The 21552-nt window shown below is 34.6% G+C and overlaps 1 protein-coding gene across 1 annotated transcript; it reads right to left on the minus strand.

Annotated features, from left to right (window-relative positions):
* Positions 1–1012: 1012 nt before the first annotated feature.
* LOC141846742 (uncharacterized) lies at positions 1013–20779 on the minus strand. The gene is made up of 6 exons (XM_074734782.1): positions 20626–20779; positions 20456–20506; positions 20311–20362; positions 19658–19716; positions 18682–18727; positions 1013–1260 (listed from the first exon to the last, which is right to left on the minus strand). Exons 1-6 carry the CDS (start codon positions 20689–20691, stop codon positions 1133–1135), a joined length of 402 nt encoding a protein of 133 aa, XP_074590883.1. The 5' UTR covers positions 20692–20779; the 3' UTR covers positions 1013–1132.
* Between the last annotated feature and the right edge of the window lie 773 nt (positions 20780–21552).

A 21552-nucleotide genomic window follows, 5' to 3' on the forward strand; every position in this document is an offset into this window, starting at 1 on the left:
TACATCAAGCAAAAAGTTTAAGCGGGTCAGTGGATCGAACGTCTAGCAGATCGATAGGTTAGCAAAGATCGAACATCGAAAAAAAATTTCTAAGGGTCGAGGATCGGATATTAAACAAAAGTCCAACCAGACCTGGAGAACCAGCTGATTGACAAAAGATAATTTCTCCTTAAAGAAGTAGGTGATGATGCATTCCCTTGAAAGGAATAGTAGGGATGACCTAAGATTTTATTAGAAATCTAAAAGTTAAAATCATACAATTATAAAATTATCTAAAACTAATTTTCTATTATAAATATATATATATATATATATATATATATATATATATATATATATATATATATATATATATATAGTGCTAATTTTTTGTGAGGTAGGAAGTTAAGAAATCAAAATTTTGAATTCCGAACACCTTTATTAGATCCTAATGCACAAACGGTCCAGACACCCAGATGGAATCCAAGCGCCCGAAAATCAACTCTTCGGACCAACATGGTGGACGAGGTGGCACATCCTCATTGGCCAAGGATACATCAACTTCCTGGCGCCCGAAAGGATTCCAGACGCTTGGGCATCAAGCGCGACGAAGTTAACACTGATCCAACAATCTCCACGTCAGTATTCCAAGCTCCCGGAAGGGATCCAAGCGCCCGGAGATGCTAAGTCATCTTTTCAAACTCCTTCTAACCTAACCAAACTCCTTCTAAGCTAACCTATATCTATTTTTCAAAAGTCTAAGCTAGACCCTACGGATAGCAGCCCCTAAACTTCACTATCATAATAATTCACATTCTCATACAATCGATTATCTAATATAGTTTTAACCAAATCATCATTTTATTTGGAAAAAAAAAAAAACTTCACTATCATAAACAAGTCACACATACAAGTGCAACAAAAATATTACTTATTTCTTAATCTTCTATCCACAAGCTTGTACATGAAATTGTCAGGCAGCTGATAAATAAGCATGTCAGAGATGCAAAACAAACTTATGACAAGTGACAAAACAAACTTTGCAGTGGTCAGATTCAATATTTTGAGCTATTTCACTACAAAAAGATTGCAGGGAGCAACAAAATGGTTGTGCATGTTACTTTGAGATACAAAGAAATGAAGGTAAATAAAGCTATAGAGGAGACGAGGTTTTCCTTTCCATACTATCTTTCTGAGAGGAGGCATGTGACAGCGCTGACGATGACATGGCTGCATGGTACGAGGAGGAGGCCAGTTGGGCAAGAGCTGGCAATGCCCCACCTGACAACCATAACAAGTATTAGAACCACCTGAATAGGTAGAATCGTTGAGCAAAAGAGCAAATGTGATAAATAACAACTAATCAGAAAACAAAATTGAAAAACTTGGGAGAACATGTTCGACACATATTCAACACATAACAACACGACTTCATTCATTATAAATTTGAGAAGACATGTTATATTTTCAATTCAACGTCAAAATTATCACCCAGCCACTTTTTGGTCAATGTACCAAATGAATTCCAAAGAACCTAGAAATTCTAACTGCATGTAAAGTTTTCAAATATAAGCCCATAACAAGAGGTCTCCATAAATATCATAGTGAATTTCATGAATATTGTTAAAAATTTGCCAAATACACTACTCAAATCGAGAAATTTGCAATAACTCTAAACAATGTTCAAAATTGTTTCTAGTCAACTGGACATTGGCTTTGACCCTCAAACACATGTTTCTTGGTTAAATCTTTGCCTAAATTAGTATCTGGTCCACCTTGATGTACAGGAACTTCATTTACAGAACTTAGATGCCAACACCTATTAGACTTTGCCATTACATCTACATTGTTATATTGGATCATCAAGAGAGACTAGAGAGCAATTGAATAGTCTCATTTCCTTTATCACCTCAGTTGGCTCTTTCTTTACAAGATTGGTTCGCAGCGGAAATACAAATTCAATAGAATTTAAACACAAAATGATGCAATTGTATTCCAAGGGAATAAAAATAGTCGACTAATGATACAGTTAGTAGAAGAATTTATCTAGATCCAAGTGAACCGTGAACCAGACGATGTGTCGTTGGCTAATGTGGTTGAGTAGATTAATAGGTAATCTGAGTAGACTAAAATTGAAACAATCAATTGGTGATAGAGAAATAATCAACTACAGACAGTAATGATAAGGCAACAGTCGCTGCAGCAACAGCAGATCAGCCAACTGATGTTGAACGATCTCATTCAATAAATACCAAGCAAAGGCAACTTGACTAGAACATCCACAATTCATGCACATTCAAGAAATAACGACAAGTACTCCAACTACTGCAAGATCCTGCTCTTCACATTGAAGTTCTTTCACCTTTTGTGCGTAGTATTCTGTTTTTGCTACTCCAGTTGCTTTTCTTATTTCAGATTTTAACTTAAAGTTTCCATCTTCTATCTTTCATATATTGATTATGCTCTAGTCGGCCTTTGTAAAAAGGTTTCTCTGCCTTGAAAAATTTTCAAAGAGCATAAAAATAGTAGATTTATAACAAGTATACAAGTTCATAAGCCGTAGAGTAAGAACTAGTGATTCCGAACCTACATAAATTCCTGTATTTGTCTTTCTTTTCTTATTATACTAGATTTTCATTATTCATAGAAATATTTTTTATTTCAATATTGCCATTATACTCTTCTCAAACATATATCTGTATTTTTTTAAAGAACTTGAAAGTTTCTTATTTTCACTGCATTTTTCAAAGAACTTCAAAACATCTTTTTCCCTACAATTTTCAAAGAACTTAAATACATTTCATTTCCACTGCATTTAGATAACCCTGATAACAGTTTGATTATGTTACTTAACCCTCCTCCTCTATCATCTTTCTTGATTTAACAAGTTGTTTTAGAGCTTACTCCCAAAGGACTAATTGACAAAAGGAGTATCTCAAGAGATAACATTGTGAGAGAGTTACAACACAACATGACCTCCCTTCTTCGATGTCAACTCCACTTACTAGAAAGATAGAATAGAATATTATCTTATAAATAGCATTGATAAGTGTTGTATAGTAAAGGAAGGTTTTCAAGTGCCTAAGAATGAATTTGGATAAACACTTGACTTTGTTATGCGGGTTGACACTAGATGAACTCAACAAAGTGAGACTCTCTCGAGCTCAAAAAAACTATGGGGCAAGCTCGTCAAGCTTCATAAAGGTACGCATGACTCACGCATTGCTAAATGTGATTTATTACTAAGTCAAATGCAGAAATTGCACAATGAAAGAAGGTGAAACGGTGACTATAGAAGGTTCGATGAGATCCTTAATAGGCACCAAGCAATTGAAGAACAAGTGGGAGAACCACTAAGATCTAATAAGATACAAACTCAAGGCTTTTCCGCTAACTAGTTTGTAGTCATCTATGATAGATGTTTATGATTGACGCTTACAAGAGATCTAAGGACTTGTCCTTAGTTAAATTAGATGACCACTTTGTGAGTTTTAAACTCACAAAATAATAATAATAACATCAAGTCTTTATCTCATTAAATGGGATTGACTATATAGATCCTCCTAAGCCAGTAGGGGATCGAGTCCAATGGCACAAGAGGATTCATATAGTCAACCCTACTTAATGGGATAAAGGATTGGTTGTTATTGTTGTTGTTACTTTGTGAGTTTAAATTACATGAGTAGGTGAATCTTGAGCCTAAAGAGAAGGGTATTGTCTTAATTGTAAAGAAGCCAAAAATAAAGGAGAAGAAGTCCCATTCAAGTCACAGTATAAGACCAAAAACAAGTAGGGAAAATAGTGAGATGGCTAACTTCATCAAAAAGCTGATGAGAACAAACAAAATCTTCAACAACTAAAGATGTGCAGAAATTTTTTGAAAACCAAAGAGGTCATGCAAATCAAAAGTATATCTAAATCAAAATCAAATATAACATTTGTTTTGAATAGAATAGGAAAAAGCATTACAAATCTAAGTGCACGAGGCTCAATAAACAAGAAGAAGAGTTCAAGAAGAAGAGCACTCTTAAAATTAACCAGGACAGCTCATCCTTAGAATCATCGGATGAAGAACTTTGCAAGGTAACTAAGCGTATGACCTTCATGACCATTAACGATGGAGTTGAATAGTCAATCACAAAGCAAACAATTGATCACAAGCAAGATAGAAGTCTTGATGACCAACAAAGAGGAAGATCCGTCTAGTGAGGAGGGATCACCAACGAAGATGAAGATCCATCTAGCGAGGAGGAAGATTCATCATCTGAAATGGAATCATCTAGTTCTTGAGTTAGAAAAATATATAATGAAACCATTATGCTTTGACTAGATTGAAAGAAAATGTAAATCACTTTTTAAGGAATTAAGGGCCCAAAGGGGGAAACCACCTCATCTTAAGTTCAAAAATTTGAGGAAGAGAATTCTTCATTGAGATTGCAAATAGAAGATTTAAGGAAAAGTTTAGCAAGGTTCACGTTGAACTCTAAGAATCTAGACATAATACTCGAGGACCAACGGACCATCCATAGCAAAGTCAGCCTTTGATACAAATCAAAACAAAAGGAATTTTCTTATGTGTTCATGATGAAACACATATCAACCAAGTGTCAAGTAAACATATCTTGCTAGGTCATGCTAGGATAACAAAAAGATAATATATGTTTTATTTATCTCCCTTGTGTTACTAACATTTCCAAAAACTGTCTTATGGCTCAAGAAGAAAAAGTTTGCTATGGTGTAGGAAATTGGCAAACAAACCTAAGACAGATCTCAATGGTGGTCAAGAAAAATTTGGTGAAAGGTTTGCCAAAAATAGGATCAAACAAAGATAAAATATGTGGTCGTGTCAAGAAGGCAAGGTCGGTCAAGACCTTTTATTGTAAATATTGCTTGCTAATAATTGACAAGTATACTAAATTTGCATGGGAATACTTTGAGAAACATAAGACGATAAGTGAAGAAAATGAATATGTGCATGAGTATTTTTGTCTTAGAACACAAGGATGAAAATCTCGAGTCATGCTAGTGTTTAAGCCAAGCCTTTGATTGGAATGATTACGTTTTGATATCACACCAACATTTTGATGTATGATGTCGATGGTAAATTGGAGGTGGAAGAGGTAAGAGATGAAGAAAAAGAAAAACGATAAACAACTATATATAATTAAGTTCAATGTTTGCTTTCTATTGGGAATGCTACGATTTTGTTTGCAACAAACTATAAAATAAAAAAAATAGCAATATTATCTCAATTTTAGCATGCCAAGGGGTGTCGAGTGTTGACATAAAATGATATTCATTGACATGATTGAAACAATGACACAGGAGACATTATCTCAGTGTCGAACAGTATCGAGTTTCGAGTTTCAGTAATTTATTAGAACGATACGTTTATAGACCATTTCACTTAATACTTAATACAGTACAAGATTTCAAACTATCCTAGAGCATCCCAACAAAACAGGATGGTGGAAAACAAAAACCAAGCCCTATAAGAAGCATCTAACACTGTCTACTTAATTACTTTTGAGTCAAAGTGGTTAATGTCACATGTTATATTCAAAATCGAGTTTATCTACATAAGATCTTAGGGAAAACAGCCTACAGAACAGTATGGAAAAATTCCTACAATGAAACATGTAGGAAATTAAAACTTTAGGCAATGATCAAGAAGGATTCAAATAAAGTAAAAAGTGAGGATGATGATCTAAGAATTCCTAAACATGACTAAACATGTAACCAACTCAACTCAATCTACACAAACACATAGAATTACCTCTAGTCACTCCATTAAATAAATCCTACGAGACATTTCATGAGTAAGAAATTTAAAAAACCAAGTTACACTACTTTGAAACCAAATTAAGCCCAAGAGTATAGATGAAGCATTGTTTGACTCTAATTGGGTATTTGTTATGCAAGACAAGTTAGAGCAGTTTGATAGAAGTCAAGTGTGGAACTTAGTTTCAAGATCTCTAGAGACTACGATTATCAATACAAAATGGGATTTTAGGAATATGTTGGATGAGAACGGAACTGTAGTTAGAAATAAAGCATGATTAGTAATCCAAGGTTAAAGGGATTGGATTACAATAAGAACGATGCCCTATAACTCACCTAGAATCCATCAGGATGCTTCTAACATATGTTGCCCATGAAGGATTAAACAATTCCAACTAGATGTGAGGTCAATATTCCTAAATGACTTTATTAAAAAATAAGTATATGTTGGCAACCCAATTTTGAGAACCTAAATTTTCCCAATCATGTATTCAAACTCAAATCACAGTCTGAAACAAGCATCTCGAGTATGGCATAAAAGACTTTTAAAATTTTAAATTTTCATGGACTTTATTCATAAAGTTAAGTGGAAATGATATTTTTATTGTCCAAGTATTATGTAGATGACTATTTTTAGTCAACGAATAAGAAACTTCTAAATATATGAAGATGTGTTTAGTAGGAGGTCTTTCTTTTTCATTTTAGGACTCCAAATCAGATAAACAAAGGAGGAAATACTTGTTCATCAAACTAAATATACTAACTTATTAATCGGTTGGCTGGGTGTGGCTCCGGAGAGGGCAAGTTCCAGCCAAAGTCGCTGAGGAGGGGGCTTCCTCCGGTGACGACGGCAGCAGCCGCCTCGGCGATTCCCTCCGTTGTCGCCCAGCGATGCGGCCCATTCTTCCACGCTGGCCAAAGAAGGCCGCGCGGGCGCTCAGCGCGACGCCGACGCGGAGATCCTTGGCGTTTTTGGAGCCGCCGCTTCCGTCGAACTGAATGATCGCCAGAGAGTACAGCGACCACGGATGCGATCGAATCGCTGCCTTCGCCATCAACGACGCGCCGCTTCCTCTGTTTCCCAGGGCGTAAAATCTTATACCCATTTCTCTATACCAAGCACCATCAATCCAGTAATCATTCCCATTACCATTAACCCCTCAATGAAACCCATTACCATTCCTATTACCGAATTTATACCAAGCACCCCCTAAAATTTTTGGCAAGAAAAATGTTAAAAAAATAGCAAGTAACAAATCAATAATGACCCTAACAGAGAGCACATGTTTCTTTATGTATCTGCTAGTAGACCGAATATTTTGTTTGCAGTAGGTATGTGTGCATGATAATAATTTTGTGCCAATCACATTTGATTGTAGTCAAAAGGATCCTATCTCAAGGGTACTCTTAACCAGAACATTTGACTTAGCTATTCCAATTCCAATCGCATCAATTATCTTGGGTCTTCATTAGTTTGGAGTAATCGGAAGCAACATTTTATTACTCTATCAACACTTGAAGTAGAGTACATAACCATGAGTGTGTGTATAGCTCAACTACTCTAGATGATACATACCTTAAAGGAGCACAACTAAATAATAAAAATGTTAAAATCCTATCTGATAACATGAGCGCGATAAATCTAGTGTATTATTTTTGGGCAAAAACACATCGAAGCAAAGTATCATCTTATTAGAGACCATATAATAACAAGGGATGAAGTTCTTGATTATGTAGAATCAAAGTCAAACCTTGTGGACTTATTTACTAAACCTCTCCCTAAACCAACTTTAGTACTTTTTCAAAGAGAGCTTGGTATGTGTTTAAGAACTAAATAGGTATTCTAGCCTTACATGATCTCCAAGGAACCTAGGAACATAGAAATCATATTAAATGTTTCCCATTGAACAACGAGGTTTGCCTTGATTGTGTAGTACAAGATCTAGAATAGAATAAAATTCTAGGATATCATCCTAATGAGTCGATTGATCTGAATCAGTTTACATCATGGATTTAAATTTCATGTCCTGTATGTCAACACGGGATGAATTTATCATTCCACCTGCTCACTGACGATGACACTATATCGACACTATAGCTGCAAGGTCACAACAACCTTGCGAGGTCACGAAGGGTGTCACGACCCCACAACAGCCCTTCGCAGGGGTGTGAAGGGTGCCACAACCCCGTGGGGGCGTGGAGGGTGCCGCAACCTTACGGTAGCCTCTGCAAGGTCACAACACTCGCGGATGTTACACGATTCTTTTTTTAAGGTTAAATTTTTTAGTTTTTAATAGAGCTTGGTTTTTTCAATCCAAGGAGATATTCAAGTCAAGAACATGTTATCCCATTAAAACTATTATATAGTTGTTAATTATATATAATAGTTATCAAATTTTTACTAACAAATTAAAAACATTAAAAATTACCAAATATAAATATTTTATAAAAAAGTTTAAATTTTTAATATATGTTGAAAATTAAATGTGAATTTAAAAAATCTAAAAATTTTCCAAAATATAATTCTTAAATATTTTAAATAAACTTTTAAAAAGTAAAAAATTTACAAATACATTCAAAAAATAATTTAACACCTTCAAATAATTTTATAATTATCTTTGAGCATTTCAAATAATTTAGAATTTTAGATTTAGTTTAAATTTTGAAAATTACTTATTTTTTAAAATAATTTTTAAATTTATACCTTTTTGATAGCTGCTGCAAAAATTTAATAGACATTATCTTATGAGAAAATATTGAAATATGAACTCAATACCAGGAATAGAACATCAATGATAAGCATATATAATAATCAAATATAAATAAAATTAATTTTTAATTAATATACACTTATATTTAAAATTTTTAAAAAGTACCAAAACCACATCAGTCCAAGATTGAAACTCCGACATGGTTTGAAATTTTAAACCTTAATTTATATTATATCTTTTCAATCAACTAATTATTGAGTTGACTCAAAAGACGATTGATGACAAACACAATGTTTTCCCTTGTTCAAACAAATGTTCACAAAGATTAGTCAACTTGGCACTTAACTTTTAAGCAATTCAAAGTCGACTAATAGCAACAGGTTGAATAGAAACCCTAGGTTTCACAACTGACTTAGATTCCTTCATCTTCCTATGCTAAAAATCCAAATCAAGCCTTCCTCAACCATTGTTTTCACTGGAGCTCCAGCCAAGACTCAAATATAAGCCCTATGGAAGGTAGGTAATGGCCTTCTCACCTCAAAAGCTTGATTTGTTAGTCACATTTGTGTAATTTTGTCTAGCATAAATTATTTTTTAGTTTATAGTCATGTGCTTTCATTACATTTATACATCATCATCATCATCATCAAATTATAGTGTCAAAAACATTGAGTTAGACTAGTACACAAGCATGTGAAGACCCTAATTTTCCTTCTAAGGACCATTGAAAGAAATACAATGATCGAGTGTACAAGTTAATTAGTGCATGTAATAACCTAAACATCCAATTTTTAAACAAGTTTTGTACTAATGTGATTGAAATCATATAACATTATAGATTGCACAAAATCGGCACCAACCCAAACCATAGTGTTGAGTTGTGTAAAGAATTTTGCAACAACTTGTAGTTGACTGACACTAATGAGACCTATTCAGTGAGAGTCATAGTAGGATCAGTTTTTTTTCCTTTCATTTTTAGAGAGTTTAAGAGTATTGATAGTTAGATAGTCCATTTGTATATTTCCCCACTTTTGACAAGTCATTACTTGAGTCATTTGATAGCATTACTATAGACTCATTATACACTCAGTACTTACATAGTATATGCCCCCATCCACCTACATATTTTCCTGCTCCAGTGGAGCAAGGTATTATATAAAAGCGTTGTTGGATATCTTCTACCCATCACTACAAGGAGACAAGCCAAGTTTAGGCTTCCACATCTCCTTATGATGTATGCTTTAATCAATGTTGCATTACATATTTTTAGATTCATCATCCACTATGCATGCCACAACACAAGAAAAGCCTACCTGCCTTATAGCAATTATCATCACTACATTCATTACACCGAGATATAGATGTCACCCCAAGGGATCCAGAGCCCTTGTCCCCAAATTATGACCAAATTGGAGCTCAGAAGCTTTCCTTTGTTAGGATGACTGCAAAGATGGGGTCGTTGTATGGAAGCCAGGAAGAAGCCTGAAAAACAATCAACCAATGACGATGACAAGGAGGTTGAGGAGGCAACACAAATGCCACCACCATGACCACTCGGTATCTTATCCAGATTAGCTAGGAAAGGCTAGATTTCCAAAAGGATAGATCTTCTCCAAAATGCGCAATTTTTATGTATGAAACGTTGAGAGGGTGGAACCTAGAACAACAACCCCCATCACAAAATTAGATTAGAGGGATCCTAATGTAGCAACTGTACATGTTAAAATTTGACTCATGTTATGACTTGATTCCAGATATATTGATTTGACTGCGCGAACCACCGTACGCGACACCTGCGCACCGCTCCGACCCACCGCCGTTTCCACCGCCATCGCGCCGCCGTCCGGTCACCGACGGCCGCCGGACCGGATGCGTTGGAAAGCCATCTCGCTGGCGCTCCGGCCGGGGCCGGATTCCGGCCGGATTGTGGCCGGAATCCGGCCGGAATCCGGCCAGAAACGCGACAGAACGGCTGTTGGCCGATTTCAACGGAAATCGGCCGGATTCCGGCCGAATCACGGCCGGTCTCTGGCCGTGATTCGGTCGGAATCCGGCCGATTTCGGCCGGAATCGGTCAACAGTAGCTGTTGGCCGATTCCGGCCGAAATTCGGCCGGATTCAGGCCGAATTTGGCCGGAATCCGACCACCGGACCCGGCGCCGGTGAGTTGCGCATCCATCGGTGCCGGTCCGGTGGCCGGAGATGGCCGGACGCCGGTGAACAGCTGCGGTGAAGGAGCAAACGTCCGAGGAGAAACACTGTGCGTCGATCGGAGAAACGGACGGTGTTGATTGCGTCGCGCACGGGGAGCGCAGGATAACGGAGCGCAGGTGATCAAATTTATATATATATATATCATGATCATTCGCTCGTACTTTACGTGATATCACCTGATGAATTTTATAAATTATTGATCTAACAAGATATCATGCATGATTGACAAATCCAAATGTCTACTAGACTTATGTTTTTGCTATGTATTAGTAGAAGAATGAATGATGTTGAGATATCGATGCCATACATCTACTAAAGTTTCATATTTTTCACTAAATTAGAAACCTTAGTAGAAACCTCAATTGATTGTTAATGGAGAAAGTCAACAACTAAATTTAACTAGTTGCTTACCTACATAAATTCCTTTATAATTAAATTGTTCCTATTAATTTTTGCAGGGGTAACCTATAGGGGAATAGCACCCAGTAGATATTATTGAGGGGGAGCTAAGAGGTTTTTGATATTATTCTTATTTATTTTTTTATGTGCAACAAAGGGGGAGAGATAAGAAGTCTTAAAGTTATAACATTTTTATTTTCTAAAAAGAAAAGAAAAGGGAAGAAAATTAAGATCCAACATTAAGATACACTAAAAATGGTAACAAAAGGGGGATGAGATTAAGTTTCTTTCAAAGGAGAAATAGGAGATTTCTAGGGAGAAGAATCTAAGTTTGAATTCTTCCTACTTTTTTTCTAATCAATTTTTCGTAATGTTAAATGGGCTACCAAATATCACAGAGGAAAGATCATTGGTGACACCAAATGGTCGAGCCCGATCATATTATTTTATGTGGTTGGCAAAGGTTTAAAGTTAGATTTACATTGGACTAACGTGTGTATCAAGTAAGCCAGTATAAGTTTTCTTGATATCAACGTTGCAAATGCAAATAAAAAAGTTCAACATGTATTGCCAAAAGTCCAAGTAGGTGAAAGAAGTTTGCAGGCAATAGAGTTGGAAGTTCAACAAGTGTTAGCAAATGAAATCTATCCTAAACCCTAAACCCTAAACCAAATACCTATAATGAAAATGTCTACAAGGTAATCTTTTGGCATTAAGAGATGTGAGAATATTTTGGGCGTGGGTAGATTTCTTTGAATATTTTAGCCGTGGGTAACTTTCTTAGAATATTTTAGGCATGAGTAGTTTTCTTATTTAAGCAAAGATTTGACCAAGAAATAAGCATTTCAGAGTCAAAGCCATAGGCGAATTAACTGATGATAATTTAGGGTCGACTAATGATAATTTATGGTCAACTAATTCATATGGCTAACCAAGAGTTTTTTGACACATTGATTTTTATTCTAAGACCAATCAACTGAAACTAAAATTCAATCAAATAGTTAACTAGAAACTGGTGATTAAATACAAGGAAATGGTTTGGTTCAATCGACTAAAGATAAAGACTAATTGACTACATAAGCCAAAGTTAGTAGATGACACAATTGTCATTCAAGAAATTAACCTTATTTAAATCTAGTTCAGTCGACTGATGATAAATGAAGAGTTCATTAAAAGACACATTTAGTAGATGGCATAATTAGAAAATGACACAATCGCGATAAGGAGTCAATCATGAATCTATCTAGTTCAATTAACTACTACAACAGAAGAGTCGAGAGTTAGTAGAAGAATCAGCCCAAACCAAAGTGAACTAGACTTGTCGTAGTCTAATCTAATTAAGTCGACTAAAATTATAACAATCATTCGGTGAAAGAGAGAACAGTTGGTTATAGGCAAAATCAATCAGGCAGCAATCACCATGGATAAAGTTTTGACATCAATGGATTAACCGTTGTAGATAAAGTTATGATGGTGATCAATCTCATTCTATAAATAACGAGCAACAAAGGCAACTTGACCAAAACATCCACAATTATATACATTCAAGAAATAGCAACAAATGCTCCATCTACAGCAAGGTGATGCTCTTCATTTAACTTCTTTCAACTTTCACAGTTATCTATTTTTACTAATTATAGTTGATTTTCTTATTTTGGTTTTGAGCATAAAGTTTTCATCTTCTATTTTTCGTATATGCAATTTTTGTAAAAAATTTCTCCACTTTCAGAAGATTTTCAAAAAAGAAAAAAATAGTCAATTTTCGCGGGGCAACTTACCTTACAAGTCCATAGGTCGTGGAGTAGGAACTAGAGTTCTGAATAATATAAATAGCTATATTTATCTTTCTTTTCTTATTAAATTTTCATTATTTACAAAAATATATTTATTTCAATATTTCCATTATATTTTCCTCAAACATATATTTGTATTTTTTTAAAGAATATTACAAAACATGTTATTTTGGTTGTATTTTTCTTTATCTCCACTGTATTTTTCAAAGAACTTGTAATATTTCATTTCCACTGCATTTAGATAACTCATAAATTTTCAAAATAGTTTTGATTATATTATTCACCCCTTTTGGTGTCTCTCTAGATCTAAAATGTTAATCCAATATAAATCTAACTTTAAGATTTTGTCAACCTCATCAAAATAATATGATCTGGCTCGACCAATTGGTACATGACTGTCAACACCTTCTTTCTATATAAATCCCTATGTCAATAAGTCTAGTCTTGAATCTACTTTTCTTTTAGCATATATCCATTTACACAATTTTTTCTATAATTTTAGAAGTTGACCTAAGACATTCCTTCTATAGAGATTGAATCTCCTCATCAATAACGATATTACACTTTTCTAGACTGTTGTCAAAATTGCTTTCGATGTCGATAACATCTATTCTAAAAGCTTGGGTACTAATTTGGATCTATAGAATTGGGATAAGAATCATTAAGAAAAATGAAATCAAAAAGTAAAAAGTTTTAAAAAAGAATAAGGCAATTTGTATTGCTAATTTAAAATTAAATTATATATCATAGTTATTAATAGAAAAACTAAAATCCCATTATGTTAAAAATAGCAATTATAGAAGTTATTACTGTTTGAACGTATAAATCCCTCTCAGGTACCATCTTATTAGTTTAAAATTAAGAAAAAATTTAACTAATACAACAACAACAACAACCAAATTTATATTTAAATAAACTTTTAGGTGGGGTTGGTTATATAGATCTTCTTATGCTATTGAGCTTTATCCCCCACTATATCATCGTGTATATTTAAATAAATTTTATCCTATTTTATCGTTGCTAACCAAGTCTTTTTTAGTCTTCTTCTTCCTCGTTTAATGTGTGTAACCTCGACTTTCTATTTTTTTCATTTCTTATTGGTCCATTCTCGTATGATTGTACATCCACCTTAACATCCTCATCTCTACAACTCTCATCTTTTACCCGTATGCTCAAGTCATAGCCCAATATTTAACTTCATGTAAGATAGCAAATCTAACCATCATTTTATAAAACTTTTCTTTAACTTTTAAAGGCACTTTACGATCACAAATAGCACCTAACGTTCTACTCCATTTCAACCATCCATTATATTCTACATCAGACATCTCTTAAACCCTCCATTTATTCGTAAAAAAGATCCTAAATCTTTAAAACTCTCAATTACAAATAACTCGTCATCTCTTATCTTAACAATTGTCCTACTACGTCTAATATTATTAAACATAAATTTCATATATTCAGTCTTGGCTAAGCCTAAAACATTTTACTTCTAATGTTTCCGACCAAGATTTGAACTTAGCATTTGCTCCTTCACATGTTGCACCTATCAAAATAATATCATCTACAAACAACATGCACTATGATAACTTGTCTTGGATGTGCCTAGTGAATTCATCCATGATAAATATAAAAAGATAGGGGCTCAGAGATAATGTTTATTATAACCCTATCTTTATACAAAATGTTTCTGTTAATACACCTAGAGACTTCACTCTTTTCATTACATCCTGATATATATCCTTAATTATTTCAATATACATTATGTTAACACCTTTCTTTTCTAAAATGCTCCATAAAATTTCCCTTAGGACTCTATCATAAGTTTTTCTAGGTAGATGAATATCATGTGTAAATGTTGCTTCTTTTTCTAATATTTTTCAATTAGTTGTCTAAAAAATTTTAACTGATAATAGACTTAATTATAAACAACTCTAATTTATTGAATTCCTACCAACATACTTTTAACTTATAATTATAGTATAAAACTTAATTATTAGAAGTTGCACCTGTAGTTCCCTACCCATCTATCCAACCAAATCCATATTAGTATTATTAGAATGATAAAAGTAATCAATAATTTAACATATTAAAATAAAATTTTAATTAATTGAAACCATTAACTCTTCAATTTCCAGCTCCCCTAACCCTTCCCTAGTACCTTCATCAATACCCTCTTCTCTTCGGTGACTAATCATCAGCTCAATAAAACCATGACTATATTTATCCTCTTCGGCAACACGTACCCCATTTGATAGCATCCAATCTCCTCACGACTCCCTAACATAAGTTTCCAACACTCTCTCCTCTTCTTGTTTTTGCTTCTTATTTTCGATAATGCAAACTAGCACCATGAGCTTCAAGCACCAGTCCCTCCTAACGATGGAAGCAAACCATGTTTTTCACTTCTACTTCCTTCCAAAGGAACAAATTGTCAACTCCTTTAATTTTTTGGCATGATTTATCCAGTTTTTGAGTCTCAATGGTTTTTGGTTATATTCAGACAACTCTTGAGGATATGACTAAGGCATCAACCAAGAACAGATCAGCTCCTGCCAATCTTGAACGAACTTGATAGATTTGTATAAAGATGGCCAAGATGGACAATTATGCACTAAATTTCTAAAGCTTCTTATTAACAATAGGAACATAAGAAAAGATATCAAAATACCCTGCAAACATTCAAATGACACTCCTTAGTCACTTCACAAAAAACACTCTTACAGTTACAGCAGCTTTTTCATTGTTTGATTCGTCTTCTTTAATTTATAAATTGTCTAACATGATGAGTTTGATCCCTCAAACGTTATTAGATTTGATTAGTGACCTTCTCTAGATTGTTCTCCTACTAAGATAGTTCCACCTTGTTTGTCTTCAATAGTATAGTGTCATACTTCATATCTCTAATCAAGACCAGTTTAATCAACTCAATAAGGCACTGCGAACGAGGAGCATCAGAGCAATGATATACCAAGGAAACTTGGAAATACTCCATGTGAGACCAGTGTGAGAGAACATGTACACATGAGCAAGGATAAGCTCAAATGTAAGACGAACCTCGGTTGCAGTCAAAGTATCAGTCAACTAGCCCACAAGCAATCAAACAGACAACTAATAATCCCAATGGCAATATTAAGTTTAGTGTTAAAAGATTGATTTGACATGACTGATGTCAAATCAAGTACTCAACTGATAGTCAGCATCTGTCGACAAGTGTGGAAAAAGAGATGGTTTTTGAGGGTAGAATCAAAGATGGAAACTAAAGGCTATAAATATAGGCAATGGCAATTTAGAGAAGACATGAAACTAACTACCATGAATATTTGGGTACTTGAGTTAGAGCTTTGCTTGAGAGTTTTCTTCATGTGCTCTCACCTTCTTGTGTACTCAACTTTCATCCGTTATAAGAAGTGTGCTTGTAAGAGGTTTCTCCACCTCCAAAACCTTAACAAGAAGGAGAAAAGTTTAATGGTCATTCGAGGACCTAGGTCGTGGATGTAGCAGCTTATAGGGAAATGTGAACCACATTAAATCATAGTGTTGTGGTTTGCTTTCTTATCTCTTTGTGTTATCTTTAGGTTTCACTATGATTAACTTGTCTTGTAGATCAAAAACATGAGAATACAAGGCAAGACAGGGTTGTTGTAACAACTACAAGGTTGTTCACCCCTCCCCTCTAGCCGAACCATCTACAATCCTACAAGTTCAACAACCATACCTCCATTGGTATGCCTCCACGTACAACCAAGGGTATTATACTAATAAGATGGCTTGCCTAGTTGAGCACCATTGCACAATAATATTTACTCAAATCCAAAGTAGACATTATACAACAATCATGTTCGATAAAGCATGAGTTATGCGCATCTATTAAGCATGAAGCGTCTCATGGTCCTTCATGCTTAAACGATTCATGCATCTTCATGCAAGTTTCTCTGATTACTCTTGTGTCTCATGAAATATTACTACTTGTCTTTGTCCACGTCAACCCATCTTTAGTGGGAACATGTGTAAAAGAAACCACCAAATTCATCAAGGTTACTTGCCACTAAAGTTAGCAAGAAATATGATTTTCTTTTACCATCTTCAACATTTGCATTATTCTTTTTATTATTCATTGGCTTTGGACAATCTTCCGATGCCATTATTGGAACAATAGGCGCATTGATCCTTTGCAAAAGCCTTTCAATTTGTAGACATATCCCTCTTCTTGTAATAAGACTTGTCTCTCTTGCAGAAGTTTTATTGCTGTCTTCTTCTTTCAATACAGGTTCCACATTCAAGTCCCAATGAACTTGCTTGCCTTTCTATTAAAACTAACTATTAACCCAAATCTGATGATCATTGTCAAATTTAATCATCTTTCCATACAAAGAGGCAATAGTGAGATAATAATACACTTCAGGAAAAAAAACTCACCGTAAAAAAAACTCACGGTGACGATTATCTTCATTAAATTTTGGGTCTATACTTTGTGGATGAATAAGAATCTTATGAACATTCAAATATGTTATCACACAAATAGTTGGACTAGTATGAAAAGCTAAAGAACCTCTTCAACCCAAAATCTAATGATCATTGTCAAACTTAATCATCTTTCCATACAATGAGGCAATAGTGAGATAATAATACACTTCAGGAAAAAAAAAACTCACCATAAAAATTTTCATTAACTTTTAGGTCTATATTTTGTGGATGAATAAGAATCTTATGAACATTCAAATATGTTATCACAGAATTAGTTGGACTTGTATGAAAAGCTAAAGAGTCTCTACAACAAAATTGATTTGTAATGCTCTTGATCATGAACTTGTCCCCCCCCCCCCCCCCCCCCCCCAAAACCCCCCAACAATTGCTTTAACAACTCCATGATCAACTCTCCATCATAACAGAATATTTCTGGTCCTGTACGAGACAAAGCTCAATAATTCCATAAGCTTGTCAATGAATAGGAGTCTTTCTCAGACATCAATTCAAGTTTTTAGTTCAATACAGCATCAAACTCTTGTTGTACAAGGAAATCCAAAAGTTCACATTGCCACATGTCATAGTAACTTATGTCGCAAATTTTTCTTCCTCAAACTTTGTATTTATCTCGAATGATCAAAACAATCTGAATGCCTAGGTCGAACCACAGTTGGTTTCAGTTAGTTATATGGATGTACAGAGTACGAACAAACAAATAGTAGTTTGATTGATGATTGAAAATGCATTGAAGCAAAGTGAAGCAGGCAACTAATGAACATGAGGTTTCTTCAAAGCGACCACCCTTTTATATAAATGGTAGGGAATACAGAGTCAATTCTAAAATCATGTACAGGTTAAGTTTCAAAGAACCAAGAAAATACAGATACATGTACTGATGTGCATATAAACTCTAAAAGGACACATAGTTTCAAGTGTAGCCTAATCAGAAAAATTCCTCATAGATGGCCATGGACAATTTAAATCAACACTCCAAAAGATCCATGTTGGATACATAGGTTGCAAGGTCAATGACAATCTATTTGGAATAGATTATGCAAGACAAAAGCTCATCTATACAAAATTCATAAACACATATATATCATACTTTGGACTTACTATATGCATCCTAACTGTTGTGGCTATTAGTGGTTGTTGCGCTTAAAATTAGGAGAATATAAGTTCACCACACAATCTAGTAAGCAAAGAATTGGTATAACAGTATGTCTGTATCTACCGTGACATATAGTCCATATACATGCCATGGTGACTGAGAGAAACAATCACACAACTTGAAAGAAGGATGGAAGAGTAGAAGTTTTAAAGAAAGATAATCTAACCTGCCAATCCAGCACAAGCCGATGAAAAAACAATGACAGGTGGAGCCTGAAAGGGAAAAGATGACATCAACAGCAAATGAGACATTAAATAAATGGATGATCAACAAAAACCATGACTTTTAAGTTATTTCAGCGCATTTAGTAACCAAATTAACTCTCTAAAACAGCTACAATGTCGGGATGTTTTAACATTTAACATTAAAAAGGATGCCTTGCACCTCAAGTTCATTCAATTCAGCTTATGTAATTGTAAAATCTATAATTATTTTCAACATGTCCAGTCTATACTTATTGGAGCTACACTTAATCGCTCAAGAATAGTAGCAATTCTTTTGATCTTTCTCGTCACCCCATGTGTCCATCTTAGAAGTAATCTCTATTATATTAACTTCTTTTACAGATTGCTAACTATCAAAGACTCAAATCCATAAAGTATAGCATGCGTACAACACTCTCATGAACTTATTCTTTTAGCCTAAGGGGCAACTGAATACCATACAAGATTTTGAAAGACTTTCCGTAAGCATAACACAATCTTTCAGGACCCTTATTAACTTCAACTGGACAGATCTGATTTAGTTCTGCCTACATATTTGTTCTGGGCCCCTCCTTTATCATGTTGTACTTTGCATTCTTGTTTAGGCATGGTATTGATGCTATTGGTTTGAGTCTCAATCCTTGAGGCTGTAAGAATTGTCTCATTTGCTTCTTATGCATTCACAATCAGGTGATTCATTTGGGCTCAAGGTGTTTATTTGACTTTCAGCAGGAAGATTCAGTTGTTGGTTAAAACACACAAGGCAAGACAGTAGCTAAATTGTTGCAAATAGTGACTGACTAAAATAACAATTCACAATTCTGATTTCGCTAACATAAAAAAAAAAAACAGAAAACACAAAGGTATAATCAATCGTTCTCAAGTCAAAAGGGAAGAATTAAAAACATATATTAAAATAGGACACATAGAATTACTTACACCAATAAAAAAGTGTACCCACATAGGCCCAGTGACCATCCTCCTAACAATAGGCATGGCTGAAAAGTTGAAGGAAAGTGCATTATAAGAATGAAAAGATAATGTTAAATAATTATGAAGAAAAAATTATTATTTGCAGACCAAAAGAATTTAAAGATAATGATAAGAAAAAAGATACTGTGTGACAGTAATTTTCAAATATGGTTAAACTCTGTAATATAAGAATAATGATTTAGTAGTAATAAAGGTCAAACTTAAAACCATGATGTTTTATAGAATACAGAGGTTGATTGAGATTGTAAAATTTCAAAAAGAAAATTAAGGGCTTGTTACAAAACAGCATACTCATGGGTGTTTCATTAAAAAGAAACAGATGTTAATATGCAGTAGTAAAACATGCGTACCATGGGAACTTCCACAGGTAATATTATATGCTATCTTAAGTTCACTAAGTTCAATATTTGTCAAGTATTAACTACTGCAGGCTTTGAAAAGAAAAGGAGCAGAACCCTAATATGCTGAAATAGACAAATAAAACAGGAAACGACACGGACGCTTAGGCACAAGAAACTTCATCAAACAAACTTACAAAAATATTAAAAATAAAATAAGAAGAGGGGAAAATAAGTGGCTTGAGGAGCTTGCAATGGTACCATGGTTAAAGCCATAAAATGCACTTGCAATTCCACCAACAGCAGTACCAATCTAACCGTAACAAATAAAAGAAAACAATGATTAATTTCTCTGCAACAAAAAGTACACCAATTTATGGAAGGAGCGGCAGTTTTGAGGAATCACCATCGAAAAGCTATCTCGTATCAACGGGGCCACAGTCCAACGGCTCGTTTCCTTCCATCAAATACATCAAAGAATCATCATCGAGAATTTTTTTCCAAAGACTCGCACAAAATGGATCTAAAGATTTAAAAGAATAAAAAAATATTGAAAAGAACGAGATTAACACTGACCATATCCTTGGAGAGAGGCCCTGAGCAAAGACGGCATCGCCGATTCGAAGGATCGTGATCTCCCATCGCCAAATCGACCTCCAAATTCTTCGGCTTCAAGAAACGCTCTCAAAGCCGCACGCTTCTAGCAACCTCACTAAAACCCTTGCGCGCACTGAAATTTCCACGATTTTTAATAATCCGCCTCCATGGTTTGGATTTAAAAAGTCAAAAAGAGACCCTTCTTATCGTTATTTTTAAAGGCACCCTTTTTAAATATCATCAAAAGGACATCACGTATTATGGTGTTTAATGATAAAATGCTGTCTCCGGGGCCATGATGTCGGGTAGGACATCCAGATTGTTATCCAGATATTTACGATTCGATCTCCAGCTACGGTATATTTATAGAAATTTTCTTTCAAATAGGGAAGCGCAATCAAAAGGATGTTGAGCGTCTGGGTTAGCCGCTACGTGCACTTCCCGATTTACCTTGATGGCCAATGAGGAAACTTCTGAATGAGATCGAATCGATCATCCTAGATATAGTCAATGGAATTAATCGGGATTTATCTTTTTTTTATATGATAAAATGCTCATCCTCTCTGACAAAACATTTAAGTTAGATTTATATTTATCTAATATGTGCATTGAGTTATACAATATGTACTAAGTACTTATAAGTTCACTTAACATGGGTCAAGGATGATGATGGTTTAATGATTCAAGGTCCATGAGATTAGATTGAAGAAGAAAGATGCATTTAAATGGTCACAAGACTAGGAGCATGGCTAAGCAGGAGTTATAGACTAAGCAGGAGCAGAGCATTTGAGAGATACAATTTAAAAGTAAAAACCCTCAAGCTTTATAAAAAATTTAATTAGGGTTTGTCTTGTCTATACTTCAACTAGACTTGTCTTACCTAGTCTTCAGTTAAAATTTTATCTT

The sequence above is a fragment of the Curcuma longa genome, chromosome 15, assembly GCF_044706935.1.
Source record: "Curcuma longa cultivar G26 ecotype Majalengka, Jawa Barat chromosome 15, ITB_CL_G26_1.1, whole genome shotgun sequence".
Taxonomy (NCBI): Eukaryota; Viridiplantae; Streptophyta; class Magnoliopsida; order Zingiberales; family Zingiberaceae; genus Curcuma; species Curcuma longa.

Coding starts and splice junctions, on each gene's coding strand:
- LOC141846742 (XM_074734782.1), bottom strand. CDS start 20,691: ATGGGAGATCACGATCCTTCGAATCGGCGATGCCGTCTTTGCTCAGGG. Junction 20,507..20,625: donor GGCCTCTCTCCAAGGATATG/GTCAGTGTTAAT, acceptor ATTTGATGGAAG/GAAACGAGCCGTTGGACTGT. Junction 20,363..20,455: donor TACGAGATAGCTTTTCGATG/GTGATTCCTCAA, acceptor TGTTACGGTTAG/ATTGGTACTGCTGTTGGTGG.